At 44.6% G+C, this 16,799-nt stretch overlaps 1 protein-coding gene across 2 annotated transcripts in view; it reads right to left on the bottom strand.

The window, feature by feature from the left end:
• The window catches only part of MED17 (mediator complex subunit 17), a 57,601-nt gene that overhangs the window by 32,492 nt on the left and 8,310 nt on the right, over positions 1 to 16,799 (bottom strand). For both annotated transcript variants that reach the window (XM_040340149.1, XM_040340148.1), the window contains exons 3-5: positions 10,276 to 10,495; positions 8,011 to 8,147; positions 3,614 to 3,698 (exon numbers count right to left, since the gene is read on the bottom strand). In XM_040340149.1, the coding sequence (XP_040196083.1) occupies positions 3,614 to 3,698; positions 8,011 to 8,147; positions 10,276 to 10,495 (442 nt within the window). The remainder of the gene's footprint in view (positions 1 to 3,613; positions 3,699 to 8,010; positions 8,148 to 10,275; positions 10,496 to 16,799) is intronic.

Raw genomic sequence — 16,799 nt, 5'->3', positions numbered from 1 at the left:
CCAGTTTCACGGTTTGTGATCGGTTTTCCAAGAAGGAGGAGAACCAGGATAAATCACCTTCTGAGACTCTGGCTACTTCAGTTAGCCGAGTCAGTAATAATTTGTGGTCTACAGTATCAAAAGCAGCACTTAGGTCCAACAGTATCAGGAGACAAGATTCTCCTTCGTCAGCTGCCTCGAGAGCATCATCCCATATTTTGAGCAGTGCCGTTTCTGTCCCGTGACCAGGACGGAAACCCGATTGAAACGGATCGAGTAATTTATGTGTGTCTAAATGATGTTGGAGCTGTTGTACAACTACTTTCTCCATTACCTTGGAGAAGACATTTAGGCCTGTTATGGGTCAACGGTGGTTTGGGTCTTTGGGGGTCAGGGGCGTTTTTTTTTTAATTGGTTTGATTGTACCTTGTTTAAGCAAGGTTGGCACCATGCCCTCCTTGAATGACTGGTTTATGAGCTGCGTGATAGCTGGTGCCAAAATATCGGCACATTCTTTCAGCAGTTTAGTGGGGATGATATCATTGGGCGCTGTGCTGTTACGCAGAGTACCTATGATATTTTTTGTGGCATCGATGGAAATGGGTTTCAGAGTGAAATTAGTTGTTTGCGGCGGTTTTATGTGGGTATTCGGTTTGTGATTTGGGGAGGGGTTGATGAAGGTTCTATTTTGCTGAATACTTTCACGGATTTTTTTCAATTTTGTTGATGAAATAATCCGATAATGTGTTGCAAAATTCTTGTGAATCAGAAGTGGGGGCCTCTAGACAGACTGGGTTCATAGTCTGGGTGACTAGCTTGAAGAGTTCGTGTGGGCGGTTTAGGGCATTTGCAATGATGTTGGAAAAGTGTTTTTTTTTTTGCCATAAAGATTTTTGTGGTATTTCTTAGTTATTACCTTATAGATGGTGTGGGTTTTCCTCTGAAGCCCTTTGTTTCCAGGCTGCTTCCCCTTTTCTACGCTCTTGTTTTAGCAACGACAGCTGGTTATTAAACCAGCTGGAGTTGTTTTTCCGGATGTATGTTTTGCGTTTTGGTGCTACTAAGTCAGCCGACTGTAGTAGCGCCTTGTTGATGGCGTAGAGTTTCTGTGGCTGTTTGATGTTGTTGGCTTTTTTTTATTTTTTTCCCTAATGTAGTTTTAAAGAGTTCCGAGTGGAGCTTCTTCTGGGATCTGGTCGAGTGACTCGTCACCGGTTTTATTGTTTTTTTGAGGGGGCATTTTTAGTACTGTAATTGTGAATTTAATTGCATGGTGATCTGTTCATGGTTGAGGCTCAGGATGTTAATTTCCAAATCTTGTTTTAAAATGAGATTGAGTGTGTGACCTGAGGCATGAGTGGGCCCATGTACTAGTTGCTGCAGACCTAATCCTTCCAGATGGTCGATGCAGGAGTCGGTGACGGGGTCCAGTGAGGAGTTGGCCCAGAGGTTGAAATCCCCGAGCAGCAGGAGGTGGTTGATGTTTAGGGTATAGGTGGAGATGAACTCCGTCAATGACGTGAGCAGGTGCGTTTTTGGCCCGGGTGGTCTATAGCAGAGAAGGATATGGACAGTGTCCTGGAGATTTGTTTGCAGTTGCAGGGAGAGGGTTTCCATGAATGGAAGTGAGTACTGAAGGACTGGTTTAGTGATCGAGAGGTGAGTCTTATGGATTACCGCCAGGCCTCCTCCTCTTTGCCCCACTCTGTTTTCCGTTTGAATGCGGTAATTTACTGGCACCAGTTCTCCTAGAATGGTGTTGCAGTCCTCTGTTAACCAGCTTTCTGTGATAAAGAGGCAGTCTAAATCTTGTTGTAGGATGAAATCATGGATTTCTTGTCGGTGTCTTACTGCCGATCTTGTGTTGATCAAGGCGCATGATATGTGCTTTGGCTGGGGAAAATGGGTGTGGATTTTGACTGTCGATCGATTCTAAACAGTTGCTCAGTTCTTAGAGCTTTTTTGATGACGGTAGGTAGTATTGAGGAGAATGGTTTTAGGCTCCAAATGGTTTCTGCAGAGTAACTCAGATTAGCCATAATCGCAGGACGCCGGAGGGATGATGTTTAACAGGGTAGGTTTCCAATGACAATGGGAAGGAAGATTCCAAGTGGGTTGCCCAACTCACTGAATCCTCCCTCCCTGTTTGATCAAGAGGAAGGCGAAAAAAGCCTAGCCGAGCTAAGCCAATATGCAGCGACAAGGAAAAAAATTCCTTCCTGACCCCTCAAGGGCGATCGGGCGAGCCCTGGATCAAGTGCCAAATGCTGGTGAATAATTATTAGGGCTGAATGAGGGGGGGGGGGGGGGTGTACTCCCTCTTGGGTTCACAGATGGGAAGCCAATTCCCAGCTTTTGGGTTGTGGAAGGGGGAGTGTGGGGTGAATGATAGAGGATACCAGTTGCTGGGGTGTACCAAGATGGCCACCACCTGAGATCAGGCCCAAGCCGGGGGTTGTGCGTCTGGGTGGGTCCGCACAGCCTAAGGAGACTCAAGGGTACCTAGGGGCAAGGATGGGGATCCTCCTGGGGCAAGGGGGGGTTTTGTGATGTTTGATGGGGGGGGGATGGCTTGGGAGTAGGTGCGGCGCGAAGCTGAAGCCGCAGACTTTCCTAAAACGCGGCCGCCGCGAGTCTCGCCGCTAGGTTGTGCTGCCTGGATGGCTGGAGCGGAGGGCTGGAAATGGTGTGCTGGCTGTATGGGAAGATGAAGACAAAAAACGACTGTCCGTTTACCGCTAAATAAGGCCGCGGCTGCGGCTTGTCCTGAAAAGGACGGCCGCAAACGATCCCAAGGGAGATGGATAGCCCAGGGGCTTACCTTGTGAGGCTCCTGGGAGGTGATGCCTGCGGAAAAATGAGGGAGGCCAGGGGGGAAGGGAGAAACGCTGGTCCGCTTGTCTTAGAAGCTGTGGCAGGGGAGTTGGAGAGAACCCTGCCTGTCTGGGGGCCAGGAGCCACACGTCCTACTACTAGGAGCACGCGCCGATAGCTACTGGCAACCAGTTCTAGCCCTGAGAGGTGAGAGCAGACTCGTCGTGCAGTCTCTCTGTGTGTGTGCTCTGTATGGAATCAGCTGGTTGTAAAGGTAATTTTTTTTTTTTTCCTAAATAGCTTCCTTTACCTTAGTGCAATCCTCCTTCACTTACCTCATCCTTCCATTTTGCTTTTGAAATTAATTTATTTCTTCTGAGAAATCCTCACTTTCTGTTCTTGTGTCTGCAACTCAACACAGTAATGTGAGGCTTTCTCCCTGGTGTGGAGTGACGTGCTCGCCCCCTCCCTTGTACCTTTACAACCCCTTTAAGGGGGTAAATTCTTCCGGGGCTGAAGTGGTTAAGCATTACATCTTTGCGCTCAGGTACACTGAAGCTGTGTTGCCTGTCCTGTTGTTCAGAACATGTAAACTTACATACGTTTCAAAGTTATACATTTGGCCGTTTTGTTCCTCTTGAAATAATAATAATATATATATATATATATATATATATATATATATATATATATCTATAGGCAAACAATTAAATTTTTGATAGCGTAAGGTCATTTTATTTTGTGTCAAGCTAGCAATGAATGGTTACCCTGCTGTAAAACAATATCAATATGCGCTGAATGATAAAGACATAACATGTACCTGGTTTTGCTTTAGGTACAGGACGTTTGAACAAATTCACTGTTCCCAGGTCACCAATGTCTGGGGATTGCTTCTGAATGGAAACCTGCAAAAATCAACAAAAATACATTAATTATTGAAGACCAGGCCTTTTCTGGCAGTTTTTGTTTACATGTAACAAATCAGTATTTGTTGCTAGAAAATTATATAGAACCCCCCAAACATTATATATATTTTTTAAAGCAGAGGCCCTAGAGAATAAAATTGGTGGGTTTTGCAATTGCTTGCGTCACACGTTATTTGCACAGCGTTATTTTTAAATGCAACTTTTGGGAAAAAAATACACTTTTTTTAATGCAAAAAAAAAAAAAAAAAAGCACATAACCCAATTTCTTAAAAAAAAATAAAAGATGATGCCAAGTCGAGTAAAATAGATACCAAGCATGTCGCACTTTAAAATTGCGCATGCCCGTGCAACAGCGACCAACAACGTAAATTAGATTATCCATAGGCGACACTTTACCACTTTCTGTTTGTGTGTGGGACTGACGTGCGTATTTACCTTTGCGCGCTAGCATAGGGGGGACGGACAAGGACACATTTTTTTTCTAAATTGTTAATGTATTTTATTTTTACACTGTTGCTTTACATTTTTTTTTTAATCACTGTCACAAGGAATGTAAACATTCCTTGTGACAGCAATAGGCATGTGACATTTACTCTTTATGGATGGATCTGGGTTGAAAGCATTCAAAACACCAAAACCAGTGTTTTAGAATATTTTTTTCCAAGAAATGGCACCGCTGACATCCGGGTAAACCGGAAGTGATGTAATCGCTTCAAGGTTACCATAGCGGAGACCTGATCAAAGCTGATCCCGGGTTTGTATGGGTCTCAGACAACCTGGCAGACGTGCTGGCTGGAACGGGAGAGCCTGAGCAATAGTAATTGCAATCTAGCAGCTTGTTAGCCGCTACAAATGCTACAAGAGACCAGCTAGGCGGCTCTAAAAAAAAAAAAAATAAATAAAAAAAAAAAAACACACACGATACCGGGGGTGATGCCTGCAGCTACAGGGAGCACACAATTACAACCACTTGAATTCAAATGACGTACTTAGTATGTGATTTGGCAGCAAGTGGTTAATTAAAATCATCCTGTGATAATGGAAAAGCAAATTCCATTCAAGCAAAACCAGAAGTAAAAACTTACAGTTGTGCTCAAAAGTTTGCATACCCTGGCAGAAATCTTGAAATGTTGGCATGAATATTGAATATATGACTGATAATGCGGGAAAAAAAATCTTATTTAAAAGGATAGCAATCACATGAAGCCATTTATTATCACATATTTGTTTGGCTCCTTTTAAATCATAATATTAACAGAACTCACCCAAGTGGCACTGATAAAAAGTTTACGTACTCTGGAATGTTTGGCCTTGGTACAGACACAGAAAGTGGCACACACAGGTTAAAATGGCAATTAAAAAAGGTTAATTATCCACATCTGTGGCTTTTTAGATTGCGATTAGTGTCTGAATTCATCAATGCGTTTGTTAACTCTGTGGATGCACACAGGCTATACACTGAGCCATGGGGAGCAGAAAACTGTCAAAAAACCTGCGTAACAAGGTAATAGAACTTTATAAAGATGGAAAAGGATACGAAAAGATATCCAAAGCCTTGAATATATGCAAGTCAGTACTGTTCAATCACTTAAGGAGTGGATAATTCAGAGATCTCCTAATAGCAAGCCAAAAGTCAGGTAGGCCAAGAATTAAAGAAAGAAAGATTGGTGCTACGACTAAGGCTCTCTCACAAAAACGCGCCATCTTTGTTTTTGTTCACTCTTATGTAGTCAATAAATACGAATACGAATTACAGTGTTGTCGGCTCCATCTTTCTGCAAGGTCAAGAAAGATTGCAGCTACAACTGCCAGAGGAATTATTTAGGATACAAAGAAAAGCCCACAGGTAAACTTAGTACAAATAGAGATTGCGCTAAAAAAAGACAATGCGATTGTTTTTAAGGAGCACAATACTTGGGGTCTATAAAGCAGAGGCAGGGTGAGAAAGCACAGGGTACGTGCACTGTGATGATCTCCATCTAGCGTTCATTTGTGGTATTGCACTAGTGTGTCTGGATCTCTTGATACCAAGCCAAAGTCAGGCTGCTATGGAAAAAGACGGTGTGATTTGTCTTTAAGGCGCACAATACAACGATGCTTGGACAAAAATGAGCTGCATGGTCGAGTTGCCAGAAGGAAGCTATTACTGCTCAAATTTCACAAAAAAGGCCGGAGAGGCATGTCAAGGTGTTGTCGGGCATATTGTAACCAAGCTTTTTTGAGACATTGGCGCAGTTAAGGCTTCTTTCTGGCAACTCGACCATGCAGCCTATTTTTGTTCAAGCATCGTTGTATTGTGCACTCTTAAAACAAATCACACCAACTTTTTCCATGGCAGCCTGACTTTGGCGTGGTATTAAGAGATCCAGACACTAGTGCAATACCACAAATGAACGCTAGATGGCGATCATCACAGTGCACGTACCCTGCGCTCTCACCCTGCCTCTGCTTTATAGACCCCATTTACTCACTCTATCAAAGCTCAACTTCAGGAAACTTCACAATTCTCCCTGGCAGTGGGGCTGCGTAAGCACTGTAAAGGTTAACTGCTCATTCAGTCTAGACTCTAGGGGAAAGAAAAAGTTATTTTACTTACCCAATTTGCACTCCCCCATGCCCCAGCTTTGGACTGTCCCTTGGTGTCCTCCCATCTAATCGTCAGCACCTCAAACCACCAGAGAAGAGGTTGCATGGACTGGTTTAGCAGTGCTGAGGATTGCACAAGGAAATATATGCTATATTGCCAAAAGTATTGGGGTGCCAATTTGCGTGTAAAGGCAGGTGTCCCAATACTTTTGACAATATAGTGAACTTTTCCATGCCACCAAGACCTAATTGAGCAGTGAGGTCTTGCAGCGCAGACAGAGCCCCACTAAAAGGGAGAGTAAACTGAATTCTAGTCAGCCATAGGAAAAAAAAAAAATGTTCCCCCACCACCACGCCCCTTTCCCAGATAGCAAGGTTTAGATCAGGGTTCGACAAACCCCCGGCACCAGGTCGCCATTGCGACTATAATTAGCGGCACAGCTGGGGTTATCTGTGTCTCCGTGCGCCCTCGCCGCACGATCGTGTCGGGCCACACCGGACGGTAATTGAGGCCGCAGCTTTGCGGCCTTCTGCAGGCCTATGCTTCCTTCTGTGATCTGGCGCCATCTTGTGGTGGCCGTTGGTATGACAAGACAACCAGCAATGCTAATGAAACTTCCTGTCTGTTTTCACTGCCATCTCTTTCCCTCAGATTAGAACCCCCAAACATTATATATATTTTTTATTCTAACACCCTGGAGAAAAAAATGGCGGTCGTTGCAATACTTTGTCACACCCTATTTGTGCAGCGGTCTTACAAGCGCACTTTTTTGGCAAATAATACACTGTTTTTAAATTAAAAAAATAAGACACCAGTAAAGTTAGCCCAATTTTTTTTTATATTGTGAAAGATAATGTTACGCCGAGTAAATTGATACCCAACATGTCACGCTTCAAAATTGCATCCGCTCGTGGAATGGCGACAAACTTTTACCCTTTAAAATCTCCATAGGCAACGTTTAAAAAAAATCTACAGGTTGCATGTTTTGAGTTACAGAGGAGGTCTAGGGCTAGAATTATTGCTCTCGCTCCAACAATCGCGGCGATACCTCACATGTCCGCTTTCATATGCAGGCACTACTCATGTATGCGTTCGCTTCTGCCCGTGAGAACGGCGGGACGGGGCGCGTTCCTGGCTCCTAACTTTTTTAGTGCTCCTAGATTCCAAGAAAATTTGTCAAGCCCTGGTTTAGATTCTTTTTTAGTCTAGGGTAGGCTTTAAGTAAAAAAAAATACTTACCTTGGCCCTCACTTCCCTTTCCCATGCAAAAAGTGTTGTATAAAGCTGAACCATTGTACATGATCTCACCTAGAGGGGCGGTCACATGGTCAGTGGAGCGCCTTTGTGGTATCGATCGTTAAGAGGGAAGAAAGCCTATATAGAACACACCCACACACTGTATACCTAAAAAAAATCTCAAAGTGTTCCCCCAATTTTGCTTCATCAAAGGCTTTTTTAATCTGACTGTGACCAAGTAATTATTTTTTTATTATTATCTACAATTACAAAAGACTTAATGTTTTTTAGGGGCTGTGGTTACAAAATGATCCCAAATCCAGGGGGGCACCTTTGAGTGTCATATTGATTATGTAGATCTATTGTGGGCAGTCAAAAGAAGTCTAAAAGGTGATGAATCACAAATGGATTTGCTCATCTTGATTTGAGAAAGACTTTTTCCAAGAGTACGGTTTGAGTTACACAGACCTTTAAATACGCAGAGCCTTCCAAGTCACTGGGGATATGGACATCCAGCGGGCAGTAGTCCTCAGGCATTTTCTTATCCAGATCAAGGTCCGTATTCTTTATGACCTCAAATGTTCCATGATGAGGAAAGAGCGAGCCTACATAAAAAATAAAATAGCAAAAAGAAAGGGCATGGATAAATGAGCACAGAGGAGGAGGAAACCTAAAAATGTTGCTGTGACTATTTGAGGATTTTGGAAGCTAGGGGCGAACTAAACTAAAGTTGGCCATACCATGAGGTGAAGTGTACAGGAACAATTTGACTGACTCAAAATATTTTTCAAGCCAAGAGAGCGTGTTTATGCATTTGCAGGAGGCAATGGGAGCCCTGTGATGCCTGCTTACCACACGTGTACCGTGGGATCCACCAAAATAATCACCGATGGCATACCCCTACCACCCTTTGAGGATGTGAAGATGCCTCTTGATGCAGCTGAAACCGGCTGAAAAATATTTTACATCTCTCTGTACTTAGTGGAACCTAATAGAACAAAAATATGTGGCGTGCCATGGCAGACTTGTTTTCGAAAGAACTGCAGCGCCATCACTCAACCCCGTCTTTCCTATTCAGTGAAATATAGTGAGTGCCTTACTCTCTCTGATCAAGCTGGCAGCACCACTGCAATGAAATCTCAAGCACAGGTGTCAGCGTAGCTTAATTTTCCAACGCAGATAATCGCCTGCCTTAACCACTTTAGGATCGCCGACCGCATATATACTGCGGCTGGGTGGCCCTATTGCGCAAGACGTTGTACCCGTACGTCGTTTCGTGCACGAGTCACAAAAAAAAAAGCCATAAATCTTTCCCCGATTTTGTAGACATTATAACTTTTGTGCAAACCAATCAATATACAGTAAAACCTTGGTTTGCGAGCAAAATTCGTTCCAGAAACATGCTTGTAATCCAAAGCACTTGCATATCAAAGATTTTTTTTTACAGGGTATAAAAGAGAAGCGAGGCACCTCTAATGCCGCGTACACATGGTCGTTTTTTGTGATGGAAAAAAAACGACATTTTTAAAAACGTCATTTAAAATGACCGTGAGTGGGGAAAACGTTGTTTTATGTCTTCTGAAAAAAGGACTACAAAAAAAATTCGACCATGCTTTAATTTTTTATATCGTTTTTAAAAAAATGTTTTTTTTTTGTCATAAAAAATGACCGTGTGTAGGCTAAAACAACGTTTTTAAACCCGCGCATGCTCAGAAGCAAGTTATGACGCGAGCTTGAATGGAACAGAGTGCCGCCGTACGTGCTAAACGTAACCACGCTTTGCTAGAGAATTTTGAAAAAACGATGGTGTGTAGGCAACGTCGTTTTTTAAAATGAAGTTTGAAAAACTTTGTTTTTTTTCCATGCTAAAAAAAATGAAGTTTTTTTTTCCATCACAAAAACCGACCGTGTGTACGCAATAAGTTACTAAATGTTGTACCTTCATTAAAACGCAATCATACTGCTACAATTAGAGGTGCCTCTCTTCTCTTTTATACTCAGTTGTGACATGACGCTACTCTTATATCAAGACATCGCTTGTATACCAATGCAAAAATGTATTAAAACATTTTGCTTGTCTTGCAAAATGATCTCAAACCAAGGTTTTACTGTACGCTTATTGTGATACTTTTTTTTACCAAAAAAATACACATCGGCCGAAACTGATGAAGACATTTTTTTTTTTGGGATATTCATTATAGCAAAAAATATATATATTTTTCTCAAAATGTACGATTTTTTTTTTGCGCAAAAAAAAAAGAAAAAAAAAAAACAGCAAAGGTCATCAAACACCACCAAAAGAAAGCTCTATTTGTGGGGGGGGGGGGGGGGGGACATACATTTTGTTTCAGTACAACGTCACACGACCGCGCAATCGTCCGTTAAAACGATATAGTGCCGTATTGCAAAAAATGACCATAGGCATAATTGTATTGTAATGTGTCGGGACATTGTAATACTAGAAAGTAGTTTTAGGGGGAACCCCCGCTTTAAGTAGTTAAAAGAGAAGTACAGTCAGTAGAAAAAAAAAAAAGCAATATACTCACCTAGGTGTATGGAGCATCGATCCGATATATAAAAAAACACAAAGCCACCTGATGGAAATATTTTATCCACTTGCCCTCTGAAAGACTTCTAGGATGCCTCTGTCCACAGTGCTACTACTGACAACGGAAGCACTGCCATGAGAAAAAGGTTCTACAGACACCCAGTTGTATTTATTCTGAATGTTACCTGCACTCCTGAAGCTCAGGTCTCCCAGGATTTTGTCTCCAAGCTTCCTCAGCTTCCAATGCTGCCGTAACCTCAGCAATTCAGAATTAAAGTCTCGCTGGCGCTTGTTCTCCAGGTTCTCTGCTACGGACTTTGACAGACGCTCGGCTCCTTTACTTAGGATCTGTGCTGCCCCAAAGAGGGATTTCCTCTTGGAAACCAGTAAAAGGCTGTGCTGATTCTGAAAAGACAAAATGACCCCTGTTCATTCATTTATGATCCACCGCAACTTAATATCCTTGAAAGGTGTCGGCAGATCCTATCAGTACATCAAAAATAACCTTTAAGGGAACCTATCAGGAGATAAATATGACAGGCTGCTGTTGTTGACTCTTTGGATTCAAAACTTTAAAGGGGTTGTAAAGGTTCGTTTTTTATTTTCTAAATAGTTTCCTTTAAGCCAGTGCATTGTTGGTTCACTTACATTTTCCTTGGGATTTCCTTCTAAATGTTTTTTTACATGGTCTGAATTTCGTACTTCCTGTTTCTCCTCAGTAAGCTTTCCACCATCATCCAAGTGGTGGAAAGTCAGTCAGAACAGCTTACTGAGGAGGAACAGGAAGTGATAAATTCAGACAAAGAAAAAAAACATTTAGAAGGGAAATTGAAGAAAAAGGTAAGTGAACAAACAATGCTCTAGCTTGAAGGAGCCCATTTAGAAATTTAAAAACAAACCTTTACAACCCCTTTAACTCACTGACCTGAAAGAGGTACGCGGATAACCGATTTGCTGACTTGGCTCTGACTTTTCTCCGACTCCTAACCTACCTGAACTCTGGAAGTTGGGTTAAAAAGTCAAACAGAGGGCAACCGACTAGTCACTTGGATTGCCGGGAATCCCCTACAGCTCATCTTTTCCTCTTTACTAAACTTACCATGTCTTGTTCTGTACCTATGTGAAGGTGGAGGCAGGGTTGTGCTTCCTCATGTCTAAACCTCCAGCAAGAACAGTGAGCAACTCCAAATCTCCTGAGATTAGCAGTCAGAGGAAGCAGTGCCTTAGATCTCATACTGCGGATATACAGCTATGAAGCTGCAGGCACAGGAGCGCCTAGGTACTAAGTACAAGTACATTTCAGGTTACTGTTCAGGCACAATTCAAAAGTTTCTTTACAACAAAGCTGAACTTTTGAGTTCAGTTCTACTTTAAAGTGGAACTTTGGTCAGAAAATTAGGTCCTGCTAGATCACTTCAGGCTTGCACCTTTTGCAGGTAAAGCTATGTAAAATATTAAAAATAAGTGTATATACAGTTTAAAATACTCAGTTTCTCTCTATTTTTAGGCACTTCTGAGTTTACAGAGTCCAATCTGCTGACAGTCTTAAAAGTGGAAGTTCCACACGGTACTTTTACCTATAGATAAGCCTATAATAAGGCTCATCTATAGGTAGTGTAAATATCTCCTAAACATGAACGTTTAGGAGATACACTTAGGTCCATATATATTTGAACACAATTTTAGTTTAAGGGTATTTACCAAAATATCCACGTCCCCCTCTCTCCCCCCCCTTTATCAAGGGACCAAAAGTAATTGGACAATTGAATCAAAAGCTGTTTCATTGCTAGGTGTGGGCTACTCCATTATTTCTTCATCAATTAAGCAGTAAGGATGAGCTCCAGCGTGTTCGCACAGCCCACGTGCAGAGCCTGTCAGGAAGAAGTCGGCAGAACTGGGAGATTTCTTTTATAAAAAACTCAATTTACGATTCGAATCAAGTTTTTTTTTGATGGACATTGCGCCTGTCCTGAGGAGTTGCAGGCAGGAGTTTTTAGGCAAGGCCGCGGTTTCGACCTAGTCCGGCCTCGCGGACTAGGCCGAAGCCTTGCCTAAAAACCCATGCCTGCAACTCCTCAGGACCGGCACGATGTCCATCAAAAAAAAACTTGAAGGACATTGTTAGGCTGAACTGGTGGGCACCGACAGGCTGCACTGGTGGACACGGATAGGCAGCACTGGTGGACACTAATGAGGTGGCACCGACAGGCTGAACTGGTGGGCACTAATAGGCTTCACTGATTGGCTGCACTGGTGGGCACTGATGAGGCTGTGATTACTTATGTACATGGGATTTTTTTCATTTTTTGTTTTTAATAAATTTGCAAAGATTTCGAATAAACTTCTTTCACGTTGTCATTATGGGGTATTGTTTGTAGAATTTTAAAGAAAATAATTATTTTAATCCATTTAATAAGGCTGTAACATAACAAAATGTGGGAAAAGTGATATTTTACTCGTCTATGTAGTGTAAAAACTGTGGGAGCAGTTAGGGTGGCAAATTTGGCTATAATAAGAATAATAATATATATGTGAGAGAACAATAAGTGATCTTGCTATGCAAGACCACTTAATAACAATAAAAGTTAATGCCTCCCCACCATCTCAAGACAAGTTTACCCCGTCCTATCTGTACTGCATAAGAGAGAGAGACCAACCCAGTGATGACATGGGTCCAAAAGAGGTATATAAAATAGTTGGCATGTCAATGGGGAGACAAAATATAAGCAGATTCAACTTTCTCATTAAAGCGGAGGTCCACCCCTCAGCCAGCAGCTGCAGTATTTGTAGCTGCTGGCTTTTAAAAAAAAATAGGATTTTTTGTACTCACCGTAAAATCCTTTTCTCTGAAGTCCATGGACGGACACAGCTCCTTAAATCTTGACAAGTGGGTTATGTTCCCTGTTTACAGGAGAGGACTAGGCAGAAACATGTTAAATAGTTAAATACATGTTACATTAACAGAGTTGAACAGCCCCGCCCAGGGGGCGGTCCCTCCAGACATAACCCTCCTCACTGCAGCTTGCAGCCTCAGTTCGTAACAAGCAGTACAAACCTAAAAAGGAGGGGTGGGAGCTGTGTCCGTCCATGGACTTCAGAGAAAAGGATTTTACGGTGAGTACAAAAAATCCTATTTTCTCTTATCGTCCATGGACGGACACAGCTCCTTAAATCTTGACAAGTGGGACGTCCCCAAGCAGTGTCAAAAAACGAGGGGTGGGAAATATATCAGTAAAAACAATTTTAACTTCACCCCAAAACAAGCAGAGCTCCTCAACGGAGGAGGTGCAACTTTAAACAGCCGCCGGCAAAAACTAGCGGCTGAAAAAAACATCATAAGATGCACTCACAGCAACCATGTAAATTCTGGAAAAAGCGTGAACGGACGAGCAAATCGCCGCCTCGCACACCTGTGAGACCGACGCATGATGTCGGGAAAAAAAAAAAAAACCCAGGAAGCACCAATTGCCCTGGTCGAAAGTGCCGTGACCGGAAAGGGGGGCCCGCCCTTAGGAGCATAGGCCTGTATGACGGCCTGCCCGATCCACCGAGAAATGGTGGTCGACGAGACCGCCAGGCCCTTTTGTGGACCAGACACCGACACAAAAGAGAGTCAGAAGCTCCGAAATGGAGCCGTAGTAGGCTGGTATACCCGCAAAGCGCGTACCACGCCTAAAGTATGAAAGGCCGAAACCTCCTTCGGAAGAAGGGAAGGTCGCGGGCGCACCATCACCTAATCCTTATGGGGGATCAAGCATGGCGGCTTGCAAGACAAGACCGCCAACTCAGAAACCCCTCTAACAGAGGTAAAGGCCACTAAAGGGGCCACCTTCTGAGATAGTGTCAAGAGAAAATCTCTCTGATGTTTCCAAAAGGAAGGTTCCTGAAGAACCGAGAGCACCAGAGTCAAAACTCATGGGGGAAGAGATGGGCCAAGAGGGGAAAGTATATGACAAACCCCTTGCACACAAAAAAAGGGGACCCACCAGGGAACGGGCCGCAAAAAGGCCACTAAAAGAACACAGCCAAGGCTGAAATCTGCCCCCAAACGGTGCTTTAAGCAATTTTTAGATCCAATCCAAGCTTTAAAAACAGCAGGACCCTGGACATTGAAAGTACGCCCGTGGACGTCACTCCATCCCTTCGCACCAAGAGAGGTGCGACGGTAGATCCTCCGGAAGAAGACTACGGTGCCCTGTTGAGATGACCGAGTCAGACAGACCCTGGTCACCTAAAGTCTGGCTTCCAATAACCATGTTAAGCAAGTCAGTGACTGTACAACAGGAGGAAGTATGGGACCTTGAGACAGGAACCTCCTGCCCTGGCAATCGCCAGGGTGCCTCCGCTACCAGGCGCCCGATATCAGCGTACCAAGGACGCCGAGAGTAATCTGGAGCGATTAGAATCATCGGGATCTCCTCAGCATCCACTCTGTGGAGCGGCCGAGGAAGCAACTACCATGGAGGAATGGCAAAAAATCACCGATACAGACCCCACAGGGCCACCAGCGCGACTGACGCGTCTGTACAAGATCACTAGACCTGGCCACTAACTGACACCCTTGCGGCGGAGACAAGCTGCCAGGAGATCCATGCCATGTGAGGCTCACCTCCTGCAAGGGAGCCGAAACACCCCAAGCACAAAGACCAGTCGCCCTGGTCCAGCATCTGGCGACTCCAGTAGTCTGCCTGCCGGCATACCTGATGGTAGACTGAAGCCACGGCCGTGGCGTTGTCCGGCTGAAACCAGATTGGTCGACCACAAGGAGAAGCATAGCCTGATCGCCTAAAATAGTAGGACAATGAACAGTAGACAGCACCTGGTATTCCCAGGCGGTCTTCCACCAGGCACTAGCCAGGCCCGACCCTGGGTAGCTACCGAGACCAGACACATTCAAGGAGGTGTGGTCATAGGTCCACGCAAGTCCAGCGACTCAGGGCCGACTGGACCCCCCAGTTTTGTGAACCTCCAGGTTCACAACCCGTGAGCTGGCATTCGTCGTAAACACCGACCACTGGAAGGAAGGAACAACTTCCCGGACCGAAGAGTCGGGAATCTCTGTCACCAACTCAGAGAGACTCTGACTAGGTGGCGCACAGGAATCTAATGATTTCAGAGACAAGAGATTTTTACCACCTGGACAGTAGTTCCACTGGAAAACCAGGGTGTGGAACTGGGAATACTGTACCACCTTGAAGTAGGCTACCCACAGACCATGAACCAGCAGGCGCCCGGAGAGAAGACCGATTGCGTGATGCCAATACCTTCTCCGCAGACTGAAGAGTCTGCAATTTCTCCAGGGGAAGAAGGACCTTTGCCACTGAGGAGTCTGGATCAACACTAGATACTCCAACGCTGAGTCGGAACCTAGCATGCCCATAATTTGAACCCTGGGTCGCACACATGTAGGGCAGGCTTGCTGCCACTGAGCTACACTTTCTGGCCTAAACGTTTAACATCCACCCGAATCTTCGGAGGGTCTGAATGGGAATAACCTATCCACTAGGTCGGAGACAGAAGCTGCTCTCAGAAGAAAGTCGTCAAAGTAGCCAATGAGGCAAAGCCTCGCTGTCCCAACAAAATTCAAATAAGTGCGAGCTCCTAGCTGAAAACCCATGGTGCTGACGCCAGATCAAAAGGGAGGGCCACAGGCTGACAGAGACCCTTCTCTCATCACGAAGCACAGAAAAAAAAACACTGTGACATGTGCAAAACGGGACATGCATGTATGCGTCCCTGATGTCCGAGGACGTCAGGACATCCCCCGGATGAAGCGCAGCTACCACCGAACAAATGGATTCCATGCGGAACTACCCGACGTTCACAAAGGTATTTAGGGCCTGAGGCCCATAGAAAACCCCAAAACTCTCGTCCTGCAGGAAAGGTAAAATTACCTTGCAGCTTAGCAAATCCCACACTGCCCAAGGCAGACCGACGTGCCGGGAGGGGAAGACACAAGGACAGAACTTTGTTCTGTGGATAGGAGGAAACCCTATCTAGTACTCCGAAGAGACCACCTCGCAGACCCACTAGTCGTAGAGCAGGGAGGTTTCACTGAATTGTGAACCTGCAAGCCGCCCCTCCCACCTAGAGACAGGGAGGGAAGGCTATATACATTGGCAGGATTTGGGTGCCGGCGTGATCGGCTTATGCACCCAGGGACAGATTAGTCCCCCAGCTGGGCCTTTGACGGCCTGGGAGGGTTGCCCCTAAATAATACACACACACATAGTGTGTATGTATATTATGTAGGTGTATGCACACATGTCTTTGGAGGAAACCGGAGTACCCGGAGGAAACCCACACAGACACAGGGAGCGACAATGCAAGCTCCAGGCAGATTGGCGTCAGTGTGCAGATTTGAACCAATGACTCTTTTGCTGCCAAGTAATGGAGTTAAGCACTACACCACCGTGTGCATAAAACCATTCTGAAACAGACGCCCTGGATAACAAGGGCGCAGCATTCAATGAAGCATCACAGACCTATATGAGGCCCTGGACCAGCTGGTCCGCTAGGCTAATAACCTCAGGAGAGAGTCGGTGCTCCTCCACTGTCTGGTGCAAAATGCTCACTCTGTGAGTTGTATACAGCACTAGGGGTCAGGACTACTCCAAGATGGCCGCCGAGCGTTCAGAACGCGGCCACAGGAAAAAGGCCAGCACAATGTAAGCTGCATAGCGTGGCTACGACAAAATGGGCGCCAATG

This window comes from Rana temporaria, chromosome 2 (genome assembly GCF_905171775.1).
Source record: "Rana temporaria chromosome 2, aRanTem1.1, whole genome shotgun sequence".
NCBI lineage: Eukaryota > Metazoa > Chordata > Amphibia > Anura > Ranidae > Rana > Rana temporaria.
This window is presented reverse-complemented; position numbering and strand designations above follow the sequence as displayed.